Genomic DNA, 17643 nt, shown 5'->3' on the forward strand with positions numbered 1-17643 from the left:
TGTAATGTATTCTGAGTATAGTTTTCAATCGATTTAACAAGTTTCAATGCAAATTACAATTGGGTATATTTTATGTACAACGGTAAAAACTTGGGTAAAAAACACGACTAAAAACCATTTCTAATCACTTTTTTTTCATTTTAATGCAAAAAATTTATTTGACAAGATAACATTTTATCGCTGGATCAACTATGGTCCCCTTGGAACGAGTAGGAGCTTTTCTGACAAGAAGGACCGCGAGTCAATTTTTCAAAATTGATTAAAAACCCAATTTTCAACTCTTTGTGGTCGTACAAAGGGTCATTGTACTCAGAAAAATAAGCTTTATCGCTGTAAACAATAATATCAGCAATCTAAGCTTATTTTAGGGCCCAATTTCGGTCAATAATTGTTTTGTCCCCTGATTTTTCAGGAAAAAAATTTAAATGAAATTTACAATGGCCTTTTAATCTTGCAAATGAAAAATAAGACAGCGAAAAAAATCGTTATCGATTATTCAAAGCCAGATCCGAAGTTCATTTTTTCCAAAGCCTTCGAGTCTGGACTGTTCATCACATTTATTCCAGCTCATACAAAATAATAAAATAAAATCTCCACTCTCCCCTACGCCATTTCGTGCACACATATGCCACTATAGCCGTGTGCAGAATACCGTGTTCCATGTTTCTTTCACGAACAACGTGCACTTTTGTGATGATCGCGGCCTGATGACAAATGCCAACAAATTTCGCACACGCGCAGCAGCCACGTGCTCTTGGGGGCTCTCGCGCGAAATGCTCCCACTCTCTTCTCACCAGCCAGATCGATGGTTAAGTTTACATGACTCTTTCATATTCGCACCACAATGTTTGTGTTGTTTTGGTGGAAACGCGGCGACTTGTAACTAAACGCTGACCTAACAAGTGTGAAGGGTTTGGCGAGAAATTGAACATTTTTATAAATTTAATGGTTTTTCGATGGTCGGAAGATCTAGAAGTATCTTTGAATGTTTTTGAATAAGTGAAATTTTGTATAAATATCAAAAATGACATTGTTTACAAGTATTATTAGGCCCTTACAAAGAATTATTGCGAATGTTCTGCATGTGGTTGTTCTGATGGCAATTCAAATCCCTCTCTTACTCTCACTAGGAACGGACTCTCCGAGAGATCTCCAACGCGCTCCGCGAGTCCCTATGACCTGGCCATTGTGTCGGCGACTGTCAAACCGCACGGGAGTCCACGCGGGACCGCGCACCGGAGTCGTTTCTCCGTCCGTCACGCACACAGAATTTGCCGTATCGCGATTGTAGGTGGTGCTGCTGCTGATTGGCTGTCATGGCGCCTGAAGGTAGACACTGCTGCAGCTGCTACTCATTGGGATTCCTGGTTTTCCGGTTGAGGGTCGTCGCCCTGCAAGATCTGGATTTGGTCTAAGGGATACCTTAGGGCCCATCGTGTGTCCAAATCAACAGTATTACTTCTTTGCGTGTTGTACAAGCATTCTAAAGTGAAAAAAATCGAGTGTTCTTCCGCGTAAAATCCATAATTATATTAAAATAAAGTTGTCAACGAAGAGTTCAGAAATATCCCCTCGTAATTAGTGTGCAAAGTCATCGTTTGTGGTCTGGATAACCCCCGTAAGATCCAGACAGTGTCCCAAACCCAAGTCGGAGTCGCTGGTGAACAAAAGGAGAAAAATCGATTTGAGTTTGTGTTAGGGAAGAAAGATGCAGCAGCCACAGGAGAAGTAGCATCAGAGAGCAATATCACACGATTTGAGAAACTGAGGGAAAATCGCCACCAGGATGAACCCCGACCGGAGCAAACGCCAGTACCGGTCCGGGAACAATCTGTTCAGCGATGATGAGCTGGAATTATCATCGGTAGGTATTCTTAATGATGTAATGGGGTGCTTAATAATTTAATTGAAATGCATAATTCTACCTTTTCCTTTCAACGAACGCAATAATTAAAAAAATAGATAATAAATTAATTTTCAATTGAGATCAATTCTCCCCTCAGAACCCTATTGTCACAAGAACCTTTCAGAATACTAATGATGCCCATTTGGTGGCTGGTCAGGTTGATGAATCAGCCGTCAGCTCTCCTCAACCAGATGCGTTTTATTGTTATCACACACGCGAATATTGTTTGCCTGTGTGCAGTTGTTGCTTACAACTCTATAAGTGAGCGTGATTTGTTTATTGGAGGTCTCACTTTCTAATTTGGTCCAACCACCATTAAGCACTGCGCTGATGTCACTGGGTGCTTAATGATTGGAAGTTACTTAATGTTGTGCCCCTCGGCGATTTGCAACCGCCCCGATAATGGCCGAGCGCGCGCAATGTTTATCGACGGAAGATTATGTAAATAATTGTGGACAAATATGAGCGGACAAAACTTAACCACAGTCTGTGACTTAACCCTTCAAGATCCAACCCCGCATCCAGACGAGCTTCGAACTAAAATCAATTTGAACCAATTTTGAATCACATTTGAAAAAAGAACCCTTTTCTGTGTTTGAATTTTTGGAATTACTGTGTGTACTTAATTACGCTTTGTTGCGACTTTAAAGCAAATAGAGGAATGGCATGTCGTTCCATCGGGCATCTTATGTTGGCATATCAGCATTTGGGTGTTCTATTCAATTCATATCGAACAATCAAATATACGACAGTTTCCCCTAGTTTGAGATTAAATTAACCCTCTAACGCTCATGGTAACTCCTTTACTAATTTTTGTCTTCAAAATTAAATTTCTCTGCAACCATACATTTTTTCAACCTAATTCAACCTGCATTGGTTTATATAAAATGTCAACTTATAACCATTAAAATTTCATCCAATTTGGTCGACCCAGTTACGAATAATGGTGAAAAACGTAAAAAATCTCGATTTTGCTCTGGGCGGGAAGGGGTTAAAAGGTGAAAAACACTCGAATTAAAGCGTCCAATTTCCCGTATACATTTTCTTAACTTTTTGGTAGATTTTTTAAACTTAAAAAAAAATAATGAAAGCACTAAATTTTATTTTATCAAATTCAATTTACTGTTCTTATTGAACTTATCAGTTCGTCTAAAAATTTCATGTCAAGATTTATTTCAGATGATATTAATTTCTGAAGCATTCACAACTAGGAATAGATCTTGTTTATTTGTTGGGCAACAATAATTGCGATATTATGAAATGAAAATAAACAATTAAAATGTGTTATATCATTTGAAAATAAGGTACCTCTTTCCCCCAAGATCATTTTTTTACGTTTTGTTTACCATGACCAAATTGGAAGAAAATTGAATTGGTATCATTAAATGTCTCTAAGAGGATTTTTGGAGGAAAAATTAGGTTAATTTGTTTAAAAGTGTTTGAGAAATTACAGTTAAAAGTTGAAAATTTTTAGAGCAATAGAGGAGAAAAGCAACTCGCGACAAAATTTTGAGGCTAGGAATTTTGACAGGTATGATTTTCATAAAGTATTCGCCTCCTTTTCTCTCTCACAGAAAACTGGGGACAATCTAGCTGTCAAACTAGGCCAAAATGTTAAAGTCACTCACAAAATGAACTTTGAGTGATTTGAGTTCATTTCTGACGTCACTATTTTCTCCTCTATAGAGGAGAAAATCGTGACGTCAGGAATGAATTCAAAATCACTCAAAGTTCACTTTGTGAGTGACTTTAACATTTTAGCCTAGTTTGACAGCTACATTGTCCCCAGATTTTATTTGAAATATCGACGGTAACATTTCAAAAGGCATCATGTACATTTTGACACTTTCTGGGTTATTGCATATTCTGGAAGTCTTCCTAATAAGCTACCTCTCCACCAAAAATGAGCAAAAGTTACTTCAGTACAGTCTGTTTAATAATGATTTTAAATAAAGTAACATAAACAAAACCTCTGCCATCAGCAGTCCCTGTTTATATAGCCCTGTCAACCTGTCAAATAAAAGGCTACATGAACCTCGTGATGAAAAAAAAGCATCATGGAAAAAGCGCCATGTACATTCGGCGAAAAAAAAAACGAATCATAACAAAGCGTCCCCCTCAATTACAGCAGGGTGATATAGACGTTGGTGATTTCAAAAGAAGTTATGTTTGTTTTTCTCAAATAAAATTACGGAAATAATGTTTTATTGAATTTGGATGATCAAGTATCAATAAAAGCAACGTTTTTCATCGTTTGTTATCATTAGAACATCTTATTTTGCTTTTATATTAAAATGGGAATGGGACCATCCACAAACCACGTGGACACTTTTTTGGAAATCTCAAACCCCCCCCCCCCTTGTGGACAATTGTCGATACAAAAAAATACTTTTTTGTATGGAGCGTGGACAATCGCCATACCCCCCCCCCCTAAAGTGTCCACGTGGTTTATGGATGGTCCCAATTGAAAATTCAATTCAAACATTCAAATGCGTTTTTCTCAAAACGCACAGTTTGTACATGATGCTTTTTGAAATGTTGGCATCGATATGTTGAAACTTTGAGTGGTGATTACATATAAATGGTATTTCAAGTGAATAGCAGATTTTTAAAGTAAATTCAATGCTTATCGATTTATTCATGAGATTAAACCAGTTAGATTTGTTCTGGATAAATTATTTGCCATGAAAAACATATTTTCTTTATTATTTTTTTTTCATTTCAATGTTTTGCCATGAAAAACACATTTGCTGCATGATTTTTTTTTCATTTAATCTAAATTATCAATTTTATTCTTTATCATATTCTTTCAAACTGGTTACAGAGACGTATTTGGAGCATGGATTCATTTTGCTCACTTTCCAAACACTTTTTTTTTTGCGGAGCGAGGTGGGACAGCTAGGATCAAGTCAGTCCAAGTCCGGTTGTGTCAAGGAAAGGTAATGAATGTGTTAGCCTGTGAAGTGCCACTTACACCCCATGGGGAGCGGGGAAAGAGGACATGATTGGGCAGGTTATAATGAGATTGTGTATGTGAGAGTGTGTATTGTTGTAAATATTCTAATTTCATATTTCGTTCTCTATCGCCGCTCCCCACAGTGTCATAAAAACACCGTCTGCAAGAGCTCCCCAAAACTAGTTTTGAAGGTTCTAACTGTTAAAAGTAAAACTGTTATAACTCCCAAAACCAGGATCAAGTAGCACGTGCAAACGGAGTACATTTTCCATACGCTAACGGACTTTTACTGATTGACAACATGACTGTTCCGACAAAGCAATAAACGCAAAATTAATTTTAAGGGAAAATGCCAACAAAACTTTTTTTAAATGGAAATTACTGTATATATTATAACCTGTAAAGTTAATAATAGTTAAGAAAAATATAAAGAGTCGACTCTCTGGTTGTCAATAACTAAGGGACCAATGAGACAGATAAAATAAGAATCCAAAATCCGATTCTATTAGAAAATCTAAGCAAAGCATGATCGTCATTTTGAAATCAAATCAACAAAAATAAAGTTAAAATAAAATCAAAAGGACCGTCAAAATAGAGAAAAGTTGGGATAAAGAGAAATGGAAAAAAAAGAAAGCATCGAAATATGAAATTTGAAGAACTAAATAAATCTTCTACAGAAGGAGGAATACATAGAGAGATTGACAACCAGTGAGCCGACTATAAATAATAAAGACAACTAAAGTCACATACCTGATGATGGGTAATACCTTGGGTAGTACCCATCTTACCACTCACTGGAAAAAGGCACTTTTTGCGGGAGCTGCAATTGCTTGATGGCCTACATGCCTTGGCGATCCCCAAGTTGAAGTTTCAATCGCTTACAGCCGCATCCGGAACATCACGCAGACGCTGTAGTTTCTCATCGTCCTTTTAGTGTTCGTCTTCCTTCCTTCTGGTGTATGCTGCTTTCTTTGGTTGTTCTTGTTCTCCTTTCTGGTATGATCTGGAACTGGTTCGAAAAGAACAGAACAAAAAGGACAGCAGTATCTTCCGAAAATAAACTAACATAAATATGACAACAATAACATTTCGTCGCGCATCGTAGCTTATCGTGTGAGTACTCGCGCTAGTAGGGGAAATTCTCGTATGTTTGGCAGGTTAAGCACTCGCTCCTATCTCCATCCAATTTGCTGATTTTCACTACTTAAACAACCAATTTTGCAAAACTTTTGATAGAAACTTGCTTGCTCACTTCCTGTTGAGCTATTTGTCATTTGATTTCAGTTGAAAAAGCTTTTAATTAGCTTTAATTGAATGTCAAAGTTCTGACCTGCCAACATTAGAGGCACGCTGGAATTAGATGCTGTTCCCCTACTACAGAGTAAAAGCACTTTCCATCATGTGGTGATCTGGTCCGCGTGAGCGCTTTTCTTCAAAGAGGTCGTTTTGTTCTTAAGAGAACATCTTTGTAAGCGTTGCCCATAGGATAGCTTACCGTTTTGAAGACTGCTGAGGATCCGGATCCCTTGCAGCCTGTCACTACAGTTAACTCATCCCTTTATCCTCCATCCGCCACCCGGAGGCACGCGCCGTAGGGCTGCCAAAGTCCTGACGACCCACAGGACCTGGGAAAACCAATCTTATCGTCCCCAAGCGTAAAGACTTTAAGACTAGCTTTCATCACCAAAGCCCACGGATTTTGCTCACTTTCCAAACACTTTGATTTAAAAAAATTGTAACTAGCTACAAAATATACATTGCAAAATACTAATCATTATTTTTGGATATTTTGAACGAATTGAAAGACAGATATTTAGAAAATTTATATATTTTCTTAAAGTTGTATGTTTTTTTACAAGCAGCCAAAGCAATAATTGAACCTAACACTTATTTTGACCATTATAGTTGCTATTTTATACTATTTTGTTGCAAAATATTATCAAAAATTAGGATCAAAACAATTTTTGATATATTTAAAATTTCCCGGGATTTCCCGCGAAATGTGTTGAAAATTTCTCGTTTCCCGGGAATTCTCAAACCCCGGGAAATTGGACGCTCTACTCGAAATCGAAAAAATAAAATTATGAAAACCATCAAAAAGCAAAGCATAATTATTGGAGGCCGTAGAATAGGCATAAAACAATCATACAAAACTTAAATGTAAACATGTTAAATCAATTTAGCTTAGTTTAGGAGTCATATTTAAGGAGGTATTAGACTACGACAAAAAAAAACTCGCAACTCGCAAACTAAGTACAGTGGACTCGTTGTCGATATTGAAGGGAGCGTCGAGAGCGGGAGGTATCAAATTATAGAACGAAAACTCAAAGCTGCTACTTCAAGGGACTGACAAATTTGTTGACAGTTGGAGCAATATTGATATCGAGAGAAACGACAACCAGAAAGTCGACTGCATAAAAATGTATGCAGGATGGCGTTCTGCAAACAAACGCAGGCAAAGCAGGCAAACTGTCAAAACACGGCTTACGAATGAATTTTGTTGGTCGGTGTAATTGGACTTACGGTTGCTGAAATGCAGAAAAAAGATGATCAACCAGGAAAACATTTGGACGGCGATATAGCTTAAATCCGATTTTCAATGTTTAAATTTGAAACTTTCGTGAAATTTTCTGATGTTACCGATAAATTCATTTTAAAATCAAGCCTAACTTCGTTTAAAAGTCGTAATAAAGCCATAAAGCCGAAATATTTAGGCCCGTTTTTTTTTTGTCGCACTCGAAAAAGGATTGTCCAAAAAGTTAGTTTTTTACGATTTTCGCAAAATAAAAACACTTTTTTCAAAAAACATATTTCTGGTACGACAGAACTAGTTTCTGCTCAACACCTAGCAAAAAAAGGTGATGAAAAATATTAAGATATTTGAAACACATAGCTTATACACATGCAAATTTATTATTTTTCAGGATGTTCTACGGAACAAGTTCAAAAAATATGAATACACCCATTAAGCCAATGCAAAAGTTCTTGATTTTTTTTTCTGTCAAAAAAAAATTGAAGTTACAAGCCAGAATTTCAACCTAAAATGAAAAAAACCTTTGGCAGTAACCTACAGTTGATATCAAGGCTAAACTCCATAGGTTAAGGTTGAGGTTAAGTATAATATAATTGCCATCAAAACCAATTTAAAAGCACTAATCAAACATCACATTTAATGAGAAGTTTGTTCTACTGAAATAACAATAAATTTAAAGAAGGTTTGAATTTGGCTATATATTTTTTTATGGATACGATTCAACAATTTGTAATTGTTTATCTCTATTTTTTTCTCCATATGTTCGTAATAATGGTTAGCTCACAGGAAGGGGAAAAAATAAGCTGTATCCAGTAACATCAATTACAGTTAAACTATTTTTTTGTGAATTTTGAAACACAAACATGATTAATTCCGTTTGGTAAATTAGATTTGAAGCAGAAATCGAACATTCATTTTCATGTACCACAAATGATGGTATGCAATGAGCAGCTTTTGAATAATTCCATGCTGGTCTTAATTCACACACTTTCTGGGATTAACCTCCCTTACTCATTGCAATCCTTAGCTATGAAACGCTAACTATGACCATCGAACACCTAATGTTGACTCATCGCCACGTGGACTTTTAATTACAGTCCAGACTCGATTATCCGAAAAGGCCTTGGCCAAATTTCACTTCGGATAATTGCAACTTTTGTTTTTGTTGAGCCTAAGTATGATCCCTATACTGTCCATGATCGCATAAATGTCCCATATGCATTTACATCACTTTTGAGTTATTGATGCAGTTTGGTTCAAAATCGTGTGCTCTTTCTAAAGAGCTTATAACATCCAGTACTTTGTTCTAGAAATCGGGAGGAAATCCAGTTTTTTCGTGAAAACTTAACACGTAGCCCTTATGTGTGGGACAAACTTCAAATGCGTTTATCTCAGTTTGCTGTTTTTGCATATGGGACATTTATGCGAACATGGGCAGTATACTACTCTAAAATGATATAGATTTTTTTTAAACCAAGATGGCGGCCAAAATGGCGGTGATGGAATATTGTTTTTTTTTATTTAATAGGAAATCCCATATTTTTTAAAATACGATTTTTTTGTTCATGATTCGATTAACCGATACAAACCTTCGAATAACCGAAACTTCAGATAATCGGGGTTTCGGATAATCGAGTACAGCTTTTGGAAAGCGCTTTCAACTCAAATCAAGTATTAAATATAGCTTAATGGGAATAAGCATTTAGAAATAGCTATGATAATTTCTCCTTGTAGCAATTTAAAAATATCTAAATTGTTTGTTTGATAATTTTCCAGATCATATTATTGAAGTGCAGTCAAACCTTTTTCGTTTGACACTTTTTAGCTTGTTCCCTGTTGATTTGACAAAGTCAAACTAAAAAGTGACGAACTGTCACTTTTTACACGGCGCTAACAGACACTATCACAACAAAAGTTGGGCAGTGTGAGTGAGCGCCGTGTAAAATAGACGTCAAACTAAAAATGGACCCCTATGGGTTGACAAAAATTTATATCAAACCATCGGGGTTCCATTTTAAAACGTTACAACACGAGAAGTTTTAAAACTCATGCAACCACCTACACTCTAAAACCTCAGATGTAACCAGTAATCCCGATTCCTAGGAGCTTCATTACTTTGCAAAGCTTTACCCACGCTCCAAAAAACCCCTTCAAGCACCACAAGGGTGGTGCGACATAGAAGCAATGGAAAACGTAAAAATTTTAATTTATTAGCCAACCTCATAACAGCGGATTATACCAGACTTGTCGTCTGAAAAAAAGAAAAGTCTAAAAAAAAGCAAGAGGAAGTTCCTCGCTGCAATCCTCATCGTCGCCGTTGTCACACACCGCGCTCGAGGGGCCTTCCTTTTCTGCCTGGGTGTTTACATAAATGGCACTCTTCTTCATAAAGAGACCCTTTCTCCTGTTCCCCAACCTGCCGACACATACCTTCTGTGAAAGGGAAATACTTTTTAATGGCGATGCCCTCGTTGGAGTCGCGCACTCCCGCGAATTGAAAAGGGGAGGTTATTCCGATGTGACACGAAAAAGAAGGTCCCCCCTCCCTAAAGCCATAACAATTTTTCATTTCCCTCTCGCTTTTCGCAGGCTCCTTCCTTTTGTAAACACACGACATCGTGGATTTTAAGCCGACACCACCGCGCGTTCCATTTAGTGCGAGTGTTTGGACTAAAATAGGGATCGAGGGTGGAGCGTTGACTCGCCCCTCGGCTGTCAGAATTTTATGGCAGATGCCATAATGGCGATCGGGTTTCAGTTATTTGGATTGTCATCTGCAGCTTGAATTGACAGTTATCACCACAGAAACAAAGTCAATTAATTTTATAGCAGCCGCAATTATGGCTCTGGCGAATTGTCATTAAAAGTGTTATTTAGGTGAAACAACTTACTACCTTCCCCTAACATAATCGCAGGATGAGGCCTTTGTGGTCCCGGCCACATAGCTGCACACACTCGCCTGTTGGTATTTATTTGTATAGAAGGGCGTATAAGTAAACGAAACGCGTGGCGGTTCCGCGCGTATAATGAAATGGAAAAGGACTCCGGACATCGAGGCCGGTCAACCGTTCACGTGACTGCCCGCTTATAAGGTGTATGTGAGCTGGGAGATTACTTGGCCCGAACCTTGTGGTAGGCAGGTCCACCGTACAGGTTGACGAGGCGATGCGATGGAAGGCGAATGATGAATTGTTATGTAGATTTTAGGTCTGGTCATGTGTAAATGAACGCCTGGAGGACACAATGTAAACGGTGGAATGCGTCGGGGATCGATATGGCGTGTGTTGAAGTTTGTTTAATGCAAATGGGACTGTTTTGATTGACAGTTGCGAATTTATAGCAGTCGCCATTATGGCAAATCTGACAGTTGTTTAAACGACTGTCACTCGTACACGGATCTGGTACGTTTCGCCGAATGTCGTTTCGCCGACGGTCATTTCGCCGAATGTCGTTTCGCCGAATGGTACGTTTCGCCGAAAGTCATTTCGCCGAATGGACGTTTCGCCGAATTGAATAAAAATTAACTTTTTTGTACAATTTATGCTATTTGTTCGCTGCAGTGCCATCTTGTAATTCACTCATGCAAACTTGAGAAGGAGTGGCAAGATAATAATATAATAATTTAAAAAGTAAAGAACGTCTCTTGTTTCAAAGAATGCAAAAACTCACAGAAATAATACAAATATTTTGCTTGAAAAATGAAGAATGCAAAAACCATCAGAATTATTTCTAAATGTTATGCTTAAAATCAAAAAACTGCTCATGTTTGAAAGATTGCAAAACCTAACAAAAATTATAGAAATAATATGCTTAAAAAACTAAATATACATAAACTCACCGAAATAATTGAAAAATATGCCAAAAATATAGAATGCAAAAACTAACAGCAATTTTGCAAAATGTTGTGCTGAAAAAATTATACAAAAAAATTGCTTGAAAAACAAAGAATGCAAAAACAAACAGATATAATCTAAATAATAAGCAGCCAATTAAAAGAACTGCTCATGTTTGAAAGAATGCAAAAACTCACAAAAATTATACAAATAATTTGCTTAAAAAACAAAGAATGCAAAAACAAACAGAAATAATCTAAATTATGAGCAGAAAATAAAAAAAAAACTGTTCATGTTTGAAAGAATGCAAAAACTCTCAGAAATAATTTAAAAAATATGCTCAGTAAAGATTGCAAAAACTACCGGCATTTTTCCAAAATGTTATGCTGAAAATCAAAAGAACTCCTCATGTTGGAAAGAATACAAAAACTTACAAAAATTATACAAATAATATGCTTAAAAAACAAAGAATGCAAAAACTAACAGAAATTTATCAAAATTATAAGCAGAAAATTAAAAGATCTGCTCATGGTTAACAGAACGCAAAAACTCACAGAAATAATTCAAATGATATATCAAAACAAGAATGCAAAAAACTAACAGGAATTAATGCAAAAACTCACAGAAATTATTTAAAATTGTAATTAAATAACTGCTTATATTTGAAAGAATGCAAAAACTCGCACCATTTTTTTCAACTAGATTATTTTTTAAGCAATTGTTTATGCATATTATAATGCATAAACTTATAAAAATAACATACTAAGAAACAAAAATTATTTTTTGAAAAGATTGCAAAATAACCTTTTAAGGACATTATACTTTTTCAAAATATTTTAATACAATTTGTGTCCATTTTATGTATTTATTTTACGATTATTTGTCAATTCGGCGAAACGTCCCATTCGGCGAAACGTCTCATGCGGCGAAACGACATTCGGCGAAATGACCTTCGGCGAAATGACCGTCGGCGAAACGACATTCGGCGAAATGTCCCGCACCCCTCGTACACGTACAATTGAGATTAATAACTTTTTATTACTTCTTAGTCTCAGGTGCTGGAAAAGGTCAAACCGGACCGGGTGACGTCCACCAAACCGGACGAGGATCGTCGCCGGCGAACGATCATCGTCGAGAAGAAGAACGGCTCGTACGGATTCACGCTGCAGAGCTATGGGATCCACTACAAGAAGGAGCAGGAGGTCGAAATGATCACCTACGTGGATTACGTCGAGTACGACGGGCCCGCGTACCGGGCCGGGATGCGCGAGGGGGACGTCATCCTCTCGATCAACGGGTACGACATGGAGAAGGCCGAACACAAGACGCTAGTCAACTTTATCAAAAACTGTGATAACCGGATGCGGATGGTAGTGCTGTTCGAGGACTGCTGCCGGAAGGTTGGTAGGACCACGTAGTAGCTTACAAAAGTCGTATTAACTCCGCTTCTTCCAGGTCGAACTACACCTCAAGTACATCCAGCTGCAAGAGCTGCTGAAATGCAAGATGAACGACCTAGAGCGGATATGTCTGCGCGAGCGGGAACTGCTCGAGGGCAAGTGGAAGACGCACAGCTTGCCGGCCCGCAAGAAGGCCACCGTCCCGAGCGACGAGCTCGATCCGGGGTCGACGACGGACGTCGAATCCGCCTCGGGCCCGTCCTTTTGCCGTCCGGCCGCGTCCACCGAAGACGTCAAGAAGCTGCTGCGCCAGTCAAAGACCTACATCGTGCCACCGCCGGCGCAGTTCATGCTGGCCTATCATGTGAGTTCTTCAACAAGAGTTTCATCGACAATTTTGACAATTTACCCTAACCAAATTCTCAACCTTTCCCAGTGCCTGGACAGCAACTACCGGTACGTGATCCACCCGTCAAGCTCAACCGGTGCCAACACCGCCGAGTACTGCTCATCCGGCGGAGCGGCCGGCTCCTCCTTTAATCCGTCGTCCTCCAGCTGTAGTGGTGCTCAATCCGGCAAGCTGTGCAAGGACCACCAACACATGCACCGTGGTTCCTCCGTGGACAACAGCAGCCTCGGCGGTGGTGGCGGGGCCAAATCCACATCGCCAACGAAAAGTCTTCACAACTACGACACCAAGTCGTCGAAATCTTCCTCGCGGCGCCACCTGCACGGCCACTCGTGCAATCCCTGCATGGGGCACTTCCTGCGGGGTGGTGGCGACAAGAGTTCCAAGGGGGGCAACGGGAACGGTGCTGACAAGGACAACACCAGCCTGGACGCGTACGACCTGGCCAGCCCGTGCTGTGATCCGCAGTGCGTTCCGACGAGGCGAAAGTCCAAGCATCACAAAGATCACCACCACAAGCACAAACACCGCGATAAGGAGATCAAGGAGGGCAAGGACCGGATTCCGCGGCCCAAGTCGCAGCCACACATTTCGCCGCAGATGCAGCCCAGCTTTCTGTATCGTCACAACAACAAGGATAAGCATGTAAGTTTTAATGCGTAGAAGCTGGTTGTTTAGTTTTGTTTTAAATTTAACCAGCTGAATTAGGGGAAACTTGAGACCAGATTACTTATACTCCGACGTGTAACCTCCAGTTTTTCGTCTAATATATTTATATTTTACTTCAAAATAAGATAAAAATTAGAAGAATGATCCTACTAATGGTTCAGTTAAACCATTGACTGATGCACGAAATGATTTGTTTACCTTTTTTGGAACCCTCCGCAAACGTCAAACCATACAAAATTGCTGCCGGATCTTTTCCGGGAGAGATTCGAAAAAATAAGATCCGGCAGCAATTTGTATTGGTTTGACGTTTGCTGAGGGTGCCGAAAAGTTTGGTTATGTTCTGCTTGCAAAAAACAATGAAAATTCGTTGCCGGATCCTTTCTGGATCTTTTCCGGAAATGAGGCGGTAGCAAACATGTACTTTGTTTACCATTGTCTCGAGTGAGTGGAGCAACGACTTGAGATTCAACTACTGTTAGTTGGGCTGGAAGCTACGCACCGCTGCAGAAGTCTATACGACGAGAGTGTTTTTGCGGACAGTAATTATTTTGAAGAGTCTGCCACAACGCGAATATTGTTCAGCACGGCAGAGAAACACGTCTGGTGCACACACGAGGTGATTGTCAACTGGCAAATTTGTACTGTTTTGACGTTTGAACAGGTACACTCAAAAACACATTTAGTTATTTGATGCTGCAATGTATACTCTGATGTGGAGTTACCTAATACTTGAGATATCTGATGATCATACAAATTTCAAGTTTTTTTTGTTTCGAGGTTTTGTGGTTGATTTCAGATAAACCATTAAAAAGAAAATTTAGTTTTAGAAAAGTTCACCAAAAATAAATAATGATAGCTTGCTTCTTTCATAATAACCACCAAATTCCTTTGTATTTTGGAGCTAGTATACCTTCACATATTCCATATTTTTCTTCCCAATCATCCCCCACCCTCGAAACCCCCCAGGAGCACCATCACGCCAAAGTGTACGACCTAAACGCTAGTCTCGCCAGTCACTGTAGCCTCCACTCGTGCACCTCGAGCGAATTTAACCCCGCGGCCGAGAATTCCCCGGCGTCCTACAGCACTTCCATTAGCACCGACACGCTCTACTGGGAGCCCCACTCGGAGACCACGTCGGCCGCGTCCGGTGCTTCAGCGTCGCACGGCAAGAAGAGTTCCGCTGCCACTGCTGGCGGTTCCGGAACGAACCGGTCCCAGCAGCAGCCTCACACCCACCAGCATCACTACTACGTGCAAAAGTACGTCAATCCGCACACCGGCCAGATCCAGCCGATCGCCATGTACGCGGCGACGACCGCCGGAGGTCCCCAACCGGTTCACAAGCCCAAATCGTGGGATAACTTGGCCATGAAGAGTTACGGAGGCTATGGCTATGGGTACGGGTACTTGGAAATTCCGGCAAAGGCCGCCCTTCCCGCAGCTCAGACGCGAACCCAGACCACGATCACGATCCAGCACCGGAACTCGATCCCGTCGAAGAAGAACGGCTACGAGCAGCGCTACTCGGCGGCCTTTGTCGACGTGGAGAACTACGCGCCACCGCCGACGCAGTTTCTGCAGGAAACGACCACGACGACCACCACCATCACGACCAAGTCGACGGAGAACCTGCTTGGGCCGTACGCGGTGTCCGACACGAGTTTGGCCTGCGAATGCCTCGAGGGACCCGGGCAGGCCGGAAGTTCCGGAGTGGTCAACGCGGCCATGGAGATCCTCCACGACAAATCCGGGTACTACTCCAGCCTAGGGGGAGGCGGGGCAGGTGGAACCGGTGCCGGCGGTAGCGGGTCTTCCGGCAAAAAGCAAATGGCCAACCTCACCGAGATTGCTCGACTGTAAACGCTAGAACCATGCCACGCCACACATTACCACATTGAGTCCAGTGCATTTTTGTAGATTCGTTTTTTACGCGTAGCAAACTGCTTTGTTCCGTACGTTTAACGTTGCAAACGTTGGTCTGGTTAACCGTATTTATACCTAGGTAATATTATTGTGGCCAACCTACTTTTTTGGGTTGGCTTTTCGTCTTAAAAGCGAGAAAATTCACTTGAGCTTCGGCGAATTCTACCTACGCCCAAACGAGTGATCGCCTAAAATGAACACAGAGTTCATCCGGTTCATGGCACTTTGTGTCATTTTTTGGCGACCACCGATTTGGGTGTAGTCACGCGTTTCGCCGAAACTCAAAATTCCGTCGTGCATGTTCGAACCAAGGCTATTTAGGATATTAACTGTGCTAATTTATTGTCACGCAAACGAACAATAAAGAAAAATATCAAACTTTTAAACAGGCCAAAAATTTACATATACCCTCTCTCGGACTTAAGTAGGTCGCGTGATACTCTTTTCCCCTTTCCACTAAAATCAATCCGTTTACGCGTTGAACGAGAGTTTCGTTACATTCTAAGACAGGCGATATAGGCGAGGGAAGGGGGGAAACCTTAAAACCAATCACTAATAACGAAAGTTGTACTATTCAAAAAAAACTATTAACCTAAAAAGAAAGAGAAGAAGAAGTAATAATCTTGTAATAATGCCAGAAATAGTGTTTAAAAAAAGCTACCAAGTCGCAATCATTCGCAGGATAAGGTTTTTTTTCTGTTTTTTGATAATGTGAGCCAAATAAAGGGACGATTGTGCAAGCATGTCGGTTGAGTGAAGTGAAAAGCGCGTCCACAGGAAAGCTGCAAAGCAAGCAAATCAAGCGAGAGAGAAAAGACCCCGTAAACTTAGATGTAATAAACAACAATATTGTCATAATAAAATGATGCGTAGAAAAGAATGGTGAGTTTTACTCTTGGTTTTACTTTGTGTTTTGTGAAATGATGACCACATTGTGCTCTTCCTGTTGCGCGAAAAAATCTGTTGCGCCGTACAAAAACTGAGTGGTTTGTCGTAAGCGTGTACGTCAGCTTGTGGCGCAATAGAGCTTTATGACGTTTCGCGTACACACACTAGCGCACCATTTGATTTTGCTGGCCGGACAAAATTTAACCTCAATCTTTTTCGTGTACGTACACGCAATACATGCGCACGTAAATAACTCTATAGGCTTTGATAGGTTGCGCTCGTATTTTGATTTTTGTCTGCCTTCACAATATCTGACACTACCGAAGTTATGGCTTTGCAAACTCATCAACTCTCATTCTGAGTGCAAGCTCCGCGTATGGTGTCAAACCACGGACGAACGGACATGACACCAGGAACAAATTTTCTTCAAATTTCTGAAGCAAACTATCACTTGCGCCATCTACATTCAAGTTGTCGAAGTAGCATCGCGCGATTACGCATGATTTCTCAAAATGTCTTATGCAATAATTTATTAAAACATTTAGCATTGGTATGGTGCTAGTAACAGTTATTTTGACATTAAGTTTGTCTTTATGATTCTATGTAATTTATCATGGATACTAAAACTGCCGAAAATTTGAAAGAAATTGTATTTTTAATATAAATTCATACGACCATTTCAAAAAGTGCCCATGAATTTGCATCATCAGCTGGCTTTGTTTACGTTTTAAACCACGTGGCGCGAAGATTTTGACATAAGCGATCTCGCTTGCGCAGGTTTTCGCCAAGAAGAAGTAAAAGAAAACCTGCTTCACTTTTTGAAACCCCGTGTCATGTCCGTTCGTCCGTGGTCAAACTAAAAAGTGACCCCGTTCGTTGGATAACAATTGGGTTGAATTATCGGGTTTCAGCGAGCAAACTGTCAAAAACTGCTCGATGGCGGGTACTTCATTGAAATTGAACCATTTCTGATCTCTTTTTTTTTCATTTCAATGCAAAAAAAAAATGACTAGACAACATTTTTTCGATGGATCAACTATGGCCCCTTCGAACGAGCTGTCAAGTAGAACCGTGAATTATTTTTTTATAAATTGAATTAAAAATCCCTTTTAAATTCTTTGCG

The 17643-nt window shown here is 39.9% G+C and overlaps 1 protein-coding gene across 1 annotated transcript; it reads left to right on the forward strand.

Annotated features, from left to right (window-relative positions):
• Window positions 1-1167: 1167 nt before the first annotated feature.
• On the forward strand, window positions 1168-16018 carry LOC120416500 (uncharacterized). The gene is made up of 5 exons (XM_052710202.1): window positions 1168-1864; window positions 12278-12628; window positions 12684-12992; window positions 13065-13682; window positions 14673-16018. The coding sequence occupies exons 1-5, from the start codon at window positions 1787-1789 to the stop codon at window positions 15567-15569; spliced, it is 2253 nt and encodes a 750-aa protein (XP_052566162.1). The 5' UTR covers window positions 1168-1786; the 3' UTR covers window positions 15570-16018.
• Window positions 16019-17643: the final 1625 nt, after the last annotated feature.

Source organism: Culex pipiens, chromosome 3 (assembly GCF_016801865.2).
Source record: "Culex pipiens pallens isolate TS chromosome 3, TS_CPP_V2, whole genome shotgun sequence".
NCBI lineage: Eukaryota > Metazoa > Arthropoda > Insecta > Diptera > Culicidae > Culex > Culex pipiens.

What these genes read in the sequence shown, in the direction of transcription:
- LOC120416500 (XM_052710202.1), top strand. Translation starts at nt 1,787, where the DNA reads ATGAACCCCGACCGGAGCAAACGCCAGTACCGGTCCGGGAACAATCTG. An exon ending in ATGAGCTGGAATTATCATCG is followed by an intron (nt 1,865 to 12,277) that starts GTAGGTATTCTT and finishes ATTACTTCTTAG; the next exon opens with TCTCAGGTGCTGGAAAAGGT. An exon ending in AGTTCATGCTGGCCTATCAT is followed by an intron (nt 12,993 to 13,064) that starts GTGAGTTCTTCA and finishes AACCTTTCCCAG; the next exon opens with TGCCTGGACAGCAACTACCG.